This window comes from Mixia osmundae (assembly GCF_000708205.1).
Source record: "Mixia osmundae IAM 14324 unplaced genomic scaffold scaffold_10, whole genome shotgun sequence".
Taxonomy (NCBI): Eukaryota; Fungi; Basidiomycota; class Mixiomycetes; order Mixiales; family Mixiaceae; genus Mixia; species Mixia osmundae.
Window position 1 is genome coordinate 244,520 of NW_014575554.1, and position 13,633 is coordinate 258,152.

The following is a 13,633-nucleotide window of genomic DNA, read 5'->3' on the forward strand; positions in this document are numbered from 1 at the left end:
ATAGCCACTCCATGCCCACGACCAGCTTGACTGCTCTCATCACCGACGAGGAGAACCTACTGCGACGGTCAGGTGCACACGCAAGAACAGTCTCGGATGCACATCCTTTCGCTCGAGAATCAGCGCTGTACTCAGAAGGCACTGCCTCCGATTTTCTCTCCTCGCCTGCGCAAACCCACCTGCTCCCTTTCCCAAGCTACGAGCAAGACGCAAGCTCTCAGACCTCGCTGACCAGTATTCAACCTCTGCTCGGATTTGGAGCCTTCAGAGATCGCCATGATTCGTCCTTTTCGAACTTCTCAGATGCCACGAGTAGCTCTGGTCAGGAACCATATGACATGTTTTCGTCTTACGAGCGCAAAGCAAGCATCTCATCGTATCGTAGCTCGGGCCTTGCGCTCTACTCTGCCTCGCCCGTTGATGCGGAGGCCCCGATGCTTCCAATGGACAGTCTCTCCATCGACACGCGGGCTCTTGTTCACAGTGCTCCTCAAGCTGATCATCTTTCGCTAGAAGATGTGGAAGATCCAATTCTCAGCATTGCACGCGCGAATGCTCAGTGGCACGGCATCGACGATCAAGAGCACCATGCAGGCGATGTAGCTGTCAACTCTGAAGTCGCAGAATCTATTTCTGCAGACGAGAGCGAAGCCGATGGCCTGCTACAGCCCCGCACTCGACCTATGCAAATACCTCGCATGGATCCGGAGGAATTCCGTCAGCTACTCGCACCTTATGTCCGGCAGTATCTTACATCGCGCAATCGCCTACTCCTCGGAGAGCGTAGTGTACTCGTCCTCACCAACAGAACGTCGCAAAAGAGCTACGGCACCGAGAAGCGATTCTTGTGCCCAAGTCCAGCTGTCATTCTCCTGGGTTCGAGCTGGTTTGCCAAGGACGAGACCGTGGCGAATGGTCAGCCTGATCTGATTGCACCTCGCGTCTTGATTTCGATCAGCGGCAAGAATCCAACTCAAGTAAGCTCGTACAGCCCTTGACGGACTCAAGCTGACTGCGTACGCTCGACAGGAGGTCGCGCCTGAATGGCTGGCTGTCTCTGGCAGAACGTCACCCGAGAACACAGCATCGACATCGGATATGATCGTTGCTGGCCGTGGCGTCGGACGGCAACTCTTCATCTCGGATGTCGATGACAAACGTGTCGAGGCAATCGTTCGCGTCGTTGCCCCAGGAGAAGGTCGAGACATCGATCGGCTAATCGGCACTTTCAATTCGAAGCCGATCAAGGTCATCTCCAAGCCAAGTAAACGGCGTCAGAGCAACAAATTGTCAGATCTCTGCGTGCTTCATGGCTCAACAGTCGCTCTATACAACCGTCTGCGCAGTCAGACGGTCTCGACGCGATTCCTATGTGTCTCTGGAGGTGCCAGCATATTTCCCGGCACCGACTGGCAAGACATGACCGGTGAGCCAAGTCACTTTGCAGCAGCAAGCGATGCCTGCTTCGTTGCTCGAAGTGACGCATGGGACCCATTCATCGTGTACCTGGTCGATCCCTACAAGACCTCAAGTGTGCCAATGGCTACCAATCCTGTCATACCTGGTGCGCCTGCACCGCCGGCGAACGCGCTGCCCTTTGATCAAGCTCGCCCACGTAATATTTACTACAATCAGCCTGTCGTCTTCCAGTGTCTCGCAACTAGCGTTGTCTCGCCTGTCTTCATACTACGAAGGATCGACAAGGGTGACAGCGCAATCGTCGGAGAGACCTCCAATGCGAGCGGACGTGGATCGCCTACTCTTCCAGCAAATAGCTATGGCGAACGCCGCGGGGATCCGGTCAGTCAGTTGCAAAAGGTTGCACTTGAGATCTGGTCCCCGGACCCAGCCTGTGAAGCATCTGCCTACCTTGCCTGTCAGGGTGGCGGTGTCGGTCTACACCGACCTAATCACGAATCGAAGAGACCTTCGTCAGCAATGCCGCCGATGACTCCAGATACATCGTCTACTTGGTCAGCCGGTCTTCACTCTGCAATATCCGCCGGTGGCTATTTCAGCAGCAGCACACCGACTACGTGGCCATGGGCAAAGCTAGAGGGCGTCCCAACCAACCTTCGAGTGCCAGACTCCGGAGTGAGGCTAGACGACGAAGAGCCAAGCCGTACCTCAGATGCTGGCAAAGCGCGCAAGCCTCGTAGGATCGCATCGAGCGCCAATTTGTATCTGCCCACACCGAACGCGCGGCCTCGGAGAGCGTCATTGAGTCTCGGTTCAGCAAGCTCCGCATCTGCATGGGTTTCGAGCATACAGTCTCAGCCTACCTTTCGTTCCGAATCACAAATCGACGTTGGCGAACCGGCTGTTTGGACAATCGCTGGCACAGACCGTAAGTTGTCATCGTTCTCGACCTGAAGATAATGGCTGATACTTTACAGTCAATCGACACACGTTCTACTGCCCACCTGTCCTGCTAGGAGGCCTTGCGGCAGGTTTCGGTGGGGATGCAAGCTCACCATTCAGCACGCCAATCCCGATCATGCCGATTGCATCTACGCCCAGGATATACGAGTACGGGCCTGCTTCCGAATCAGACGAGTCATCGGCTTCGATCGGCTTGATCAATCTTTATGGCGAAGGGTTCGAGAGCACGCTGACACCCTGGTTTGGTGACACGCCCGCAACTTTTGTTCAAATTCGCTCGGCGGAGTGTATTACTTGTCTACCTCCCAAATTCAATAACAGCACGCCCCTCGAGCTGCCAGTCCTGCGTGCGTCTCGTCTGCCATCCACCGTGCATGCGCTGATCTGAGTGAACAGTCGTTCGTGGCGATGGTGTCATCTTTCCATCATCACTCTCGTACGTATTCCCGGCCCTCAATGTATGATTCGACTTGTTGTGGTTTTACTGCAATATAATAATGTCTAGTGCTAGAAGCAGGGATCAGCTCCCAATCATGACCGTGCGGATTATCTCTTCGAAATGATGCCAAAATGATGCGACGACAGTCTGGTCGAGGCCAGCGGAATCCTGCCAGAGGATGAAATACAGCTCGCCGCAAAAGGTATAGGCGTATAGTACGATGCGGCCAGCGCGCTGTCGTCCAGCGCCAGCATAGCTGTGGAATGCAATGTCGGGCATTTCGTCCGGCTTGAAAATGACGTCCTGCATGACCCATCAGCACGATCACTTGCTCAAGATGTCTCGAACAAACCATATTGCCCAGGAAGCTGAACCCTAGGAGGAAAGATGTCACTGTAGGCGCAGAGATCTGCTTTGCGGGCTCTCCTTCCTTTTTGACTTCGATCACAGCAGGCGGCGGCGCGGCTTTCGCGCTACTAGCCTCTTGCGCCTTCTTTTTCCTCTGTTCTTCTTGCACCTTCTCCCACGCGATCGATCGCTTCTCTCGCTCTAGACCCATGAGCTTCGCGCGACTGCCCATCCATTGTGACGTGATGGCGGCAACAGTCTGATCTCTTGCTGTCCGAGCACGATGCCAAAACAGTTGATCCTGCGATAATGAGGGTGGCAGCAATGCCGGCAGCTGGATGAAAAAGTAGCCAATGGCCATCGAGACATAAGATGGCTCTGCAAAATCATCGCCGCTCGTGACAGTCGCAAAGCCTTGCGTCGGTCGACGGAGATGCTTCGGTCGCGGTCGCACGTTCATGGCGGTATCCATCATGATTGGCATGCGTGTGTCTAGATTGGGCTGTGCTTTGGCAAACGCGAGGCCAGCGACAGCAAAGGCTGCGTGCGAGACTGTGACTTCGTTCTTGCGGCAGTTGTTGAGGATCTTGGCTGTATCTGAGACCGAATAGGTCAACTCAGACCATTTTGTATGTCTAGGACCGGGCGTGGCAGTTTTGGGGAAGGAGTGGCCACCTAGTGGCTTCCTCTGGGAGGATTCAAAGTCGATCTTTGCAGCTGCCCAGGCAAACTTGCCCCACTCTGACGGCGTGTCGATGAGCATCTCTACGACTGTTGGGAATTTGCTCAGTGCCAGAGGTTTCTGAGAGGACGTCAACAGCAGGTAAGCAGGGACTTTCGTAGGATGACTGAGTACTCACGATAGGTTTCTGGTACTGTGCCAACGGATCCGAAGATTGATCTTGCAGGGCCATGAGAAATTCCTTGCCAAAACGATTGATTGCCATGCCGTCGATGATGTAATGGGTCGCGATGATGAAGAGACTGTAGTCTTGTGTCTCGTCTGCTGTCTCGCCGGAGGGCTCTGGTCCGGTCGAGGTGATGCAGAGCATTGCCGAGCGTTCGTCGCTCAGTATGCGCGTATCGTTGAATGCTACAGAGAGCTCCTCTGACCATGCATGTTAGCTTCTGCTGATCGCGCAAACCTATCTGGCGCACCTTCAGGATCGCGCTCGTAGCGCAGATCAAATGCCGAGGCTGCACTGGCTTTCGCATCATCCCATGTCTTGGGCGTGGTATATCTATCCCTTGCGTCAGCCATGCTATGGATCACTCCAAGCCGAAGCTCACTTGAACCCGATATTCTCATAGTCTTGAAAAGTGACAGATGCGGCAAGGAGGGGATGATTGAGTCTGAGCTTGGTCCAGATGGCGAGTACGCGCTCCCTTGAGACGAGCCGCTTCTTGGTTGTAAAGTTGATGCGCAGCGAGACATCATTGACGCCTGCAAATTTCTCTTGGCCTGGCAACGTTCTAGCGCCAAGATAGTAGGAGACCTCAGTAGGACCCATCTTGCGCCATACAGATCCTGCCGTATAAATCTTTGGTAAGCTCAAGCAGTCACTGATGAGCGAGCTACTCGCCGTCTGGTTGAGTCTGCCAAGCATACAGCGAGTCTGCTCTGCCAGGCAAGCGTGTGGACCGCATTGGAGGGTCTGCGATCTTGAAGTTCCGTCTGCCGCCTGGCGCAGGCGAATCTGGCTTCTGCTGGTTCGAATTGAAGCTGACCTGGCGGGAATGGGCTCGTTGGGGCGTGCCGGGGGACTTGAGCGCACTCGCAGTCGGTGAAGCAGGCCCGGTCATTCCGTTGGGTTGGACAGAGGTATCCAGCGAAGGCTTAGGCGAGCTTGAGGGCATAGACGGCACGAATGCAGAGGCCAAGCTTCCCAGAGGATTTGATGCCAGCTTGGACAGGCCAGTGTCGCCTAGGGGAGGTGCGCCGCCTGACATGATGCACGACGTCTAGCTATCGAGTCCGGCGAGCGGCTGCGTGCTCTATCGGTCCAGCTTGTGCGCAATGGTGCAGCGTCTTGCGATGAGCTCGAGCGGGGGTTCGCAATGAGCAGAGCTAGCGCTCGATGGCTTGGATATCTGACGCAAGCCAAAACTATCTGAGCCAGAGCAGACGCGGGAGGATTTGCTAATCGCCAACGCTAGCCATCTACGTCGATCCCTACCGAGGTGGCGTTCGACAAGACCGCGTACGAGGCTGTCTCGGGAGTTTTGTCGCATTAATATATATCTCTCGGAACACGATGCATTATCCGTCCTGGACATGACCTTACAATCCTCCGCTGACACAGTGTTTCAGCGATCACTCAAAGTTGAAGTAAGTCGTCACATTCTTCTCGTTATAGTTCAGCTGGAGCGTCGTTGGCGCGCTGATAGCCCCAAAGAGCAGCGAGGATTTGGCAGTGCTACGTAGCAAGATGTCAACATCGTCATGATAGAGACACAGCAGGACGAAGCGTACGCATTGATGATGCTCGCAACGTCAAAGTAGCCGACAGGGCCGCCAAACGCATCGAGGAGGCCCAGCGAATTGTCAAATCCTTGGACGAGCTTGACATTGGGGATGACGGGCGAGCTGACGGTCTTGCCAGCTGCTACCCTGAGAGCCGGTTTGAATGTATAGCTGAAGGACGCATAGACCGTCTGTTACTTGATCAGCGAGCGTCATACGACGCGGCAGTGGCGAGCGGACCTTGTTCACCGACGCTGTAGCTTTGATCGAATTGAGATAGAGATCTTCGTTGAGGATGCCGTTCTTTGCCAATGGGTTGTTGACAAAGAAGGAGGCCTGAACGAGGTTGTCTTGAGGGGCAGTGTCGACTGGGATGAAGACGGAAATGTTGTTCAGCAGACGAGCGGCGCCCTGCGGGCATCCCGTCAGCTCACGCAGGCATAAAGGCAGATCATCTTACGAGGATTGAGCCGATCGCACTATTTGGGTCTGGCTTGGCTGTCGTTGCAGCAGCAGCGGGCTGTCAAGAATACATCAGCGCCTGCAGCTCGAGCAAATGCAAAGCACTCACTGCAGCGGCAGCATAGCCAGCAAAGGCAGCAGCAGCGACAATGGCGGAGAGCTTCACCATCGCGCAGGAAGGAAAACCTGAGACCTGGGGAGCGGGGTAGAAGGCAGGCCTAGATGGGTCTTATATGGCAAGGCTGCATCGGCGTTCGTCTTTTGAAACGCGTCTGCCCTTGAACTTTGTGCAGGGTGCCGATTGATCGGTCAGACCGGCGACCGACTAGACGCTTTGCAGATCGCTGATCAGGTGTCAGGGAAGAAGACACAGAGTCCATCCGGATCAGTCAGCGATGCTTGCGCCATTCGGCCAAAGTCTTTCGTTCTTGAGCGGATCGACCGCTTGACGCGGAGTCCTCCTTTGACGTAGAGGCATCATTCTGTGCGGTATGACGGGCCGGGCACGGCAGCACGCTGGCAGAGACAGTGATGATCGCCATCACAGCAGCAGTGTAAAATGTGAGATTCGTCAGCCTTGTGCGCACAGAGGGAGAGCCGAGCATGCGCATGGTGGGTGAGCGTGATACCGACTTGCTCGTGCTAAAGGACCGACTGATCCCGCACACGGGTGGCCGCTCAGCTTTCGATACGCTAGATGCAACTCCCAGTGTCTGGGATTGGACTGTCAGAGGACGCCAAGGTGAGATTGAGGGCGAGATGCGTGACAGAGCAGATGAAGATGCCGCCACACTCCGCATACTCTTCCTTGTCGCAGGACTCGTCATGTCCTTTGTAGAGGCTCTCCTGCCTGGCATCGAGAGCAGAGACGCTTCCAGTCTGAGTGAGCCGCCACAGATGCATGGGAGTCCATCGGATGCTCCTCGCATACTTGCAAGACTGTCTGTTCTGAGCGTGTCGACAGCCCTCTCAAAAGGCAGTCTCGGTCGATGTGAGCCGTCTCTGCACGATCACACGGGCAGACTTGCAGTATCGCTGCCCTGTCGACCTTGTCTGGCACTGGATCGGTCTCGAGTTTTGCTTGTAGCGGCGCGAAATTGTCAAGGCGACGAGCACCAGCCAGCCAGGCTCGAGTGCGCTCCGCCCAGAGCCACCTTTCCACGTCAAAGCCACTGACACTCCACTCAGGCTCAAGCTTTCTCGCAAGCCCGGAGCATGCACGCTCAGCAATACTGACACATCAGCCTACAAGGAGAGGCGGCCTATCAGTCCCAAAATTGTTCCTCAGCCTGGATGATGTTGGACGAAGAGGAGGAGACGCTCGACTACGGTCCAGGTCTAGCAGACACTGATGGCGAAGAGGAAGAGGATGAGGATGACGTGATCAGTCTAGGCGAGCATGAAGCAGACGATGTGCCCGCGCCTGCGATTGAAGAGGATGCATCGCCAAGTGCTGGTCAGTCGAGCCTGTCCCAGCCTGTGTTGGCAAAGCTGACCGAGCTATCTGCAACACAGCTCGCGAGACAAAGGCAGCAGCCAGCAAGGCAGCCTATGTCCGACCTACCAGATCGAGTGCCAGACAAGCAGAGGCGTCTACATCGGCAAGCACGAGCAATGATCGTCAAGACTCGCCCACTCGCTCCACACGTAGCTCAGCTCGTCTCAGACAGACATCAGATGATTCGGCTGCAGTCTCTGAAGCTACTCAGTCCGTCGCAAAGAGTCGTCGACAGTCCAAGACCACAAAGGAGCCAACGCCTACCAGCGTCACACGGCCTCGCACGCGACAGCAAAGCTCATCAGATGCCAATGCAAATCAGTCAGAGCTCGAAGCAGTTCAATCAACTGGGCCTGCTGAGCCTGAGATTCCCACTCGCAAGACCAAGTCGCTCTCGCCTGCAACATCCGGCAAGCCGAAGCTCGACTTGGTACCAGGATGGATTGCAAGGACCAGCAGGGAAGGAAAGGTGTACTACTTACACAAGGCGACTCGCAAGTCCCAATGGCACCTGCCCACCGAGACAGACACGCAAAGGATATTGAATGAGCTGGAGAAGCCATCGCCAGAGACTAGTCAAGCTGCAGAGGTCGAGCCGAAGCTCGAAGCTGCTGCCGTGCCAGCTGTGGCGACAAAAGCGTCATACAGTGGTAGACGCAAAGGCCGAGACATCTCCATAGCCGCTGAGTCAGAAATCGCACCTGCGCCGGCGATCGCAGGACCCTCATCGCCCAAGGCGACAACGCAAGAAGCTTCAAAATCAGCATCCAAGACCAACGACTGGATGAGCGAAAGGAGCAGTAGTGAAGACCTTGTCATGATGTCAGTGTGGCGCCATGTTACAATTGCGGGTGCTGACATCCCGGCCTGGCGCGCAGAGAGCAAGCACAACCGCAAAGTCAGATCGGAGTTAGCCGCCAGCAAGCCGTCGATGTCGGAAAGGCAGACGCGATGAAGCAGGAGACACGCAAGACAGAGATGGACTTCCTCCAGCCTATCGAACGCAAGCAACCGCCACCCAAGTTCGAGCCGACGCCAGAGGAGCAAGCCGCGCTGACCGGGCAACAGCCGAACGCACCTGCAGTCCAGAAGCATAGCTACGAGAGGCCTGCTCAGCGCAACGGCAGGCAGCCCACGGACGCGTCTCGGCGGCTTTCGCCGGTTCAAACTACCGACCAACGTTCGCCCCTCTTTCGCACTGACAGGCATGTCGGCAGCAGAGCGTACCTGGCTCATTCGCAACGCTCGCCAAGTATGAGCACCGTCAATCTGCCGCCCGGCGAAGGGGCTCCTGTCATGGCTCAAGCACCCACAGAAGCAGCGCTGCTCGCGCAAGCAGGGGGTGATCGGGGCGGCGTAGATACCGATGCGGCAGTTGTCAGCCCTACACTCAGTCCTACTGTCAGGGCAGCGCGTACGGCCCGTGAGATCCTTGACGACTTGTCGAACAAGATGCGTGCAGCTGCAGCAGAAGAAGAGCTGATGCATAGAGACGCCACGCCGCCGCCTGTGCCGATGCCGGACAACGATGTAGACGCGAACATTCCTGGCAATCCTCCGTTGGAGAACTTCGGGCGAGGCTCTCCCCGTCAAGCTATGCTAGAGCAGCAGGTGTCAAACCCAGATGTGGCAAAAGAGCTCGGCGACGCTCAGCTGGCGACTGCCATGCAAGAGTGGGGCGCTGAGGATGCTACGGCAGCTGCTGTGCCCTCTGTCCCTTCCCACACGTCTGCGGGTTTGACACCGCCGGAGCCCTCTGCGCCTGCCGCGATCGTCGATGCCTGGTCTACGCCCATTCAGCTGACGGCGCCGAAAGCTGTCCCGAACCAGCTCGGCCATTCGCAGATACCACAGACCTACGAAAAACGCGAAAGCGCGAGCGGCAGTGAGCGCGGCAGCTACAACGGTCGCGCAGACCCAGGCAAGCGCCATGGGTACGACAGACGCGAAGCCGGACGCGAAAGCTATCGTCGACCCGATTCGCGGTCAAGCGTTATTCGAGAATCTGCACCTTCGTCCGTTTCGACAGCGATCTCTGCGGCCGCCGAGACTCGATGGGGTCCGCGGGTGAACGCAGCGGTGCCAAGCGGTCAGCGCAGCAATGAGTATCGCAGCTTCGATGGACGCAGCAATTCGGCGGCAGGCTATCAGCAGCGGAATCCCATACAGGGCAGCTATCACCAGCGAGGCGCTCTTATTGACCAACATAGTAGCACCGCAGAAAGCTCGTCTGCGCCTCATCCAGCCGGCGTGATATCGACTGAAGCCGAAGCCGAATGGTCCGTACCTATAATCTCGGCACCGCAATCCGACGGCCGCGGTGAGCGTGCAAACCAGCGTGACGGTCAATCTGGCCGAGACGCTGCGCCAAGGAGCTACGAGAGGCGTGGGGAGAGCTACAGTAAGGAAGAGCAAGTCGCCAGTCTGCGTAGCTCCGGAACGACCCGAGCACCTGATTCGGTTGCGTCAAGATCGGCTGCTGGCTATGTCGACCGGACAAAGCCATCGCCTTCAGGCGCAAGTGCGGCCAGCTATAGCAGTCGCGAGTCTCGACAATCACGCGAGCACTACGGTATGCGCAATACATCTGATAAGCAGGATATGGGACGCAATCACGCAGAACCGGCGGCATCGCCTGCCGAAAGGGGCGCATGGTCTGCGTCGCGTGTACCGGCTTCACAGGTGCGCAACTTGAACCAAGCGGAGGACGCGCAGAGGCGTCAAAGCTATGGCTCTGCTCGACATGAACAGCAGCCTCGCGTTCACCGCGAACCCGAGGCTGCACCGCCCGCTGATGAAGCTGCAGCTCTCGAGGAATGGTCAGCGCCTGTGAGCGTGCCGTCTCAAAGGAATAACTCCTCAGCAGTCAGCTACAATGGAAGACAGCCAGGCTACGCCCGTGACATTCACAACACCCATCGTAACCCAGGCGATAATATACGTGATGCCTACACCCGAAACAGCTCCCGTGACATTGCTGGTGCTGGGCCATCTATGCGAGGGCCTTCAGATACTGGCTGGGGTCTTAAGTCATCGACCCCAAGATCGGACGAGCCAGCAGCGTATAGTCGACCAAGCGAGCGAGCAGCCGATACTAGCAAAACAGAAGATCGCCACTCCGCTTACGATCGTCCGCGCACTTCGAGAGCACCGTCGCCGTCGCTTTATGATCGAGCGCCGAGCCCAAAGTCCTCTGGTCAACGCAATGATCACGACGTCAGAGGTAGTGCACTTCAAGCAGCGCTGGCAGAGCGGGGAGAGCCGCCTGTCAAAGCTACACCATCTGCTCCGACAACGACCTCTCGCAGGACGGATGAATGGTCTAAAACGCGCGAAGCGCAGCGAGGCTCTCTAGAAAGTTTCAACAGGGCAGTCAACGGCCATAATCAGCGTTCATCCATGCCAGAGCGCGAGAATCGACCAGCTCGCCCAGATACAGCGCCCTCTCATGTCAAGGATGACTGGGCGAATTTCATGAACAGTGGAGCGTCGCGCAATAAGCAAGACCGTCGAGAGACCCGTCAATCGTCGCCAGCGCCTTCGACAGCTCCGTCATCGAATGCGCTTGGTGGTATGCATCCTGCCCGTGCTGCTATGTTGGGCATGACGACTCCGATGCCATCTGCAGCCGGTCGCTACGACAGCCCCCGCAGGAGTGGGTACGCGCCAGCAATGACTCGGCAAGCAGACGACACGCAGGCATCAGCACGGCTAGCTGAGCGTCATGAGACTCAACAGCGATACGATCGCGGTGATAGAGCTAGCGATGCTTCGCAGGCTGCGACACCAGCCGGGATACCTGCCTGGGAGCGACGAAAGCAGCCGAACGAAGGTTCGGCAGCTTGGCCTGCGCCCATCGGTAGCGCGAGTACACGTCCGTACGGATCTTCAATGTCTAGCAACGAAAGACATCAACGATCGCCCGAGCCTGACTTCTCGAACAAGCGCAATCGTCCAGTTCAGACAATGCCGGAAGATGACGTAAAGCTATCACAACCTCAATCGAATGCTGTGCCCGGCATTCATCCAAGTCGGCTGGCATTGCTCAGTACTGGGCAGAGGCCGCAAATCTCCAATAGCACCGGCTGGGAAAGGCCTGGCTGGAATCGTAAGAATTCAGAACCCAATCCGCCGAATGATCAAAAGAATGGCTGGGGCAACCGCAACACATCGGACACAGTGCAAGGCGCGGCTAACAGCGGGCGAGATGACGCAATGCCACCCCCGCAAGGTCCTGTCCGAAACGATCACTCGGGTTGGAGCAGTCCTGTCAAGCCTACTCTTCAGCCTGCAAGCCAAGCCAGTACATCGCAGAACGAGTATGGCTGGAGTCGGCGGCCACCTACGTCTGGTGACCCATCCACCAAGGCCTCATTCTCGCGCCGCGCAGAACCGGTCGGGCTAGCAGAGCAAAGCAGGCCCGTTGCACTCGCCCCGAGCCCCTTGCCTAGCGCTCGGCAACCTATGGAGCAACCGAAGCGGGCTCAGAGTCCCATCGCAGGCGTCTCTGTTGATCAAGCTCGGGATCAACTGAGCGAGCTTGATCCAAAACAACGCGATGGAGTCGGAAATGTAAGGACGGACACCCGTTGGGGTCCGCGCGCACCGAAAATTGCTCAAGGTAAGTCAATTCTTCGTCTGTGAGACCGGGCTAATGAGCTGGCAGATGATACAACAGCTCCCGAGACAAGCTCTTCGGGCTGGAGCGACAGACTAGGACCCGCGCCGGATCGTAAACGACGCGCGAACAGTCCTCGCGATGCACAGTCCGACGATCGGAGCAAGCCGATCGATGCAGAGAAGTGACTGAGTTTACCTCTTGCCTTAGAGAAGCGCTGACAAACGTCTGCAGTCTGAGCAATGCTGCTACCCTGCTGGATCGACTGGGTCCAGCAGGCGCTGCTACAGATCAAGCTCGAAGCAAGAGAAGGCGTGGCAATAATGATCGCGTTCGCTGCACTCCCTAAGTCTCTCCTTCAAGCCCTGACATTTTGGCCTGTTCTCAGAGAAATACTCCGCCGCCGCAGACGAAGCCGCTAGTGCTCAGAGTGCACGGACGCGCTGGCAGATGAGCACAATGCAGCCATTTGCCATTTATGACATGACAACAGGATGTTACCTACATTGAAGTCGTGACAACTTGACAGAGACCGATCGTACCGTGCGCTAACGGATGCTGTTCGAGTGGGTCTGCCTCGCTTTCCTCTGGCTGAACGTGCTCGAGGCGATAGAGGACACCGGTGGCAGGATCTTGCCAGAACTCGGGAGTGAGGACGTGGTCCTCTTCTGGCTGTGCGAACTCGTGTTCTACTGGCTCTGAGGTGCCCACCGAGTCTGTCGAGGTGGTCGCCGAAGCCGGGCTAGTCCGCCTGCGAGATCGTCTGCGCGGTGTGCCGGGCGAGCCGAGAGGGCTGCCCGCTGTCTCATCGATGCGAGCCGAGGAAGCACGGCGAGAGCGACGAGAAGACCGTCTAGTGGGTGTGAGATGGTCTGACTGCGTGTCGCTAGAAGCCGAGGAGGTCGACGCGAGTGTCTGTTGGGCAGCCATGGCTTGCTCGTACGTCAAGATGGGTGGATCATCCTCTTCGGACCCTCTGCTCGGCAAGGTGTGATCATGATCCTCCTCATCTGGCAGCCGTATGGGCTGCTTCCGGCTGAAATAGCTCGTCAACCGGGTGAGCCAAGCAGATTCGAGATCGTTCTGCGGCTTGTAGACACTGCCTACGTGTGAATGGAGCGAGATGGCGTCTTCCTCGGCGGCTGATTGGCCTGTGTAGGCTCTGTAGCTTGCTAGGAGACTCTCGGGCGTCTCCTGGTCGGGTCGTTCCTCACCAGGCTGATGGGCGCTCGAGGCAGCTGCAGCCTCACGTCTCCGTCGCCTGCGTCGGCCACAGCAGCAAACCGATGCTCTGAGAGCGTCCCTGAGCGTCGGTGCGTCCATAGCTGGCAGATGTCTGCCTGGCTGACGAGCTGCTGGCAGTGGGCACCCGTCGACGTTCCGCTCGAGCTTTCGCGCTGACTATCGCAGCCGAGTTTCGCT

General features: G+C 57.0%; 6 protein-coding genes across 6 annotated transcripts; 2 read left to right on the forward strand and 4 right to left on the reverse strand.

Moving 5' to 3' along the window:
• Positions 1–11: 11 nt before the first annotated feature.
• L969DRAFT_53140 (uncharacterized protein) lies at positions 12–2,770 on the forward strand (the record flags this gene model as incomplete). The annotated part of the gene is made up of 3 exons (XM_014710439.1): positions 12–977; positions 1,030–2,347; positions 2,397–2,770. 3 exons carry the CDS (start codon positions 12–14, stop codon positions 2,768–2,770), a joined length of 2,658 nt encoding a protein of 885 aa, XP_014565925.1.
• On the reverse strand, positions 2,558–5,281 carry L969DRAFT_197419 (uncharacterized protein). The gene is made up of 6 exons (XM_014710440.1): positions 4,753–5,281; positions 4,460–4,697; positions 4,328–4,410; positions 4,030–4,277; positions 3,174–3,971; positions 2,558–3,124 (listed from the first exon to the last, which is right to left on the reverse strand). Exons 1-6 carry the CDS (start codon positions 5,117–5,119, stop codon positions 2,903–2,905), a joined length of 1,956 nt encoding a protein of 651 aa, XP_014565926.1. The 5' UTR covers positions 5,120–5,281; the 3' UTR covers positions 2,558–2,902.
• On the reverse strand, positions 5,165–5,446 carry L969DRAFT_53226 (uncharacterized protein; the record flags this gene model as incomplete). The annotated part of the gene is made up of 2 exons (XM_014710441.1): positions 5,165–5,260; positions 5,375–5,446. The coding sequence occupies 2 exons, from the start codon at positions 5,444–5,446 to the stop codon at positions 5,165–5,167; spliced, it is 168 nt and encodes a 55-aa protein (XP_014565927.1).
• Positions 5,410–7,297, reverse strand: L969DRAFT_65976 (uncharacterized protein). The gene is made up of 6 exons (XM_014710442.1): positions 6,546–7,297; positions 6,205–6,313; positions 6,094–6,153; positions 5,874–6,044; positions 5,643–5,824; positions 5,410–5,586 (listed from the first exon to the last, which is right to left on the reverse strand). The coding sequence occupies exons 1-6, from the start codon at positions 7,022–7,024 to the stop codon at positions 5,484–5,486; spliced, it is 1,104 nt and encodes a 367-aa protein (XP_014565928.1). The 5' UTR covers positions 7,025–7,297; the 3' UTR covers positions 5,410–5,483.
• On the forward strand, positions 7,207–12,791 carry L969DRAFT_195838 (uncharacterized protein). Its single transcript, XM_014710443.1, has 5 exons — positions 7,207–7,551; positions 7,611–8,415; positions 8,472–12,214; positions 12,260–12,395; positions 12,446–12,791. Exons 1-5 carry the CDS (start codon positions 7,389–7,391, stop codon positions 12,558–12,560), a joined length of 4,962 nt encoding a protein of 1,653 aa, XP_014565929.1. The 5' UTR covers positions 7,207–7,388; the 3' UTR covers positions 12,561–12,791.
• On the reverse strand, positions 12,713–13,534 carry L969DRAFT_96435 (uncharacterized protein; the record flags this gene model as incomplete). Its single annotated transcript, XM_014710444.1, has 1 exon — positions 12,713–13,534. The coding sequence occupies one exon, from the start codon at positions 13,532–13,534 to the stop codon at positions 12,713–12,715; it is 822 nt and encodes a 273-aa protein (XP_014565930.1).
• Between the last annotated feature and the right edge of the window lie 99 nt (positions 13,535–13,633).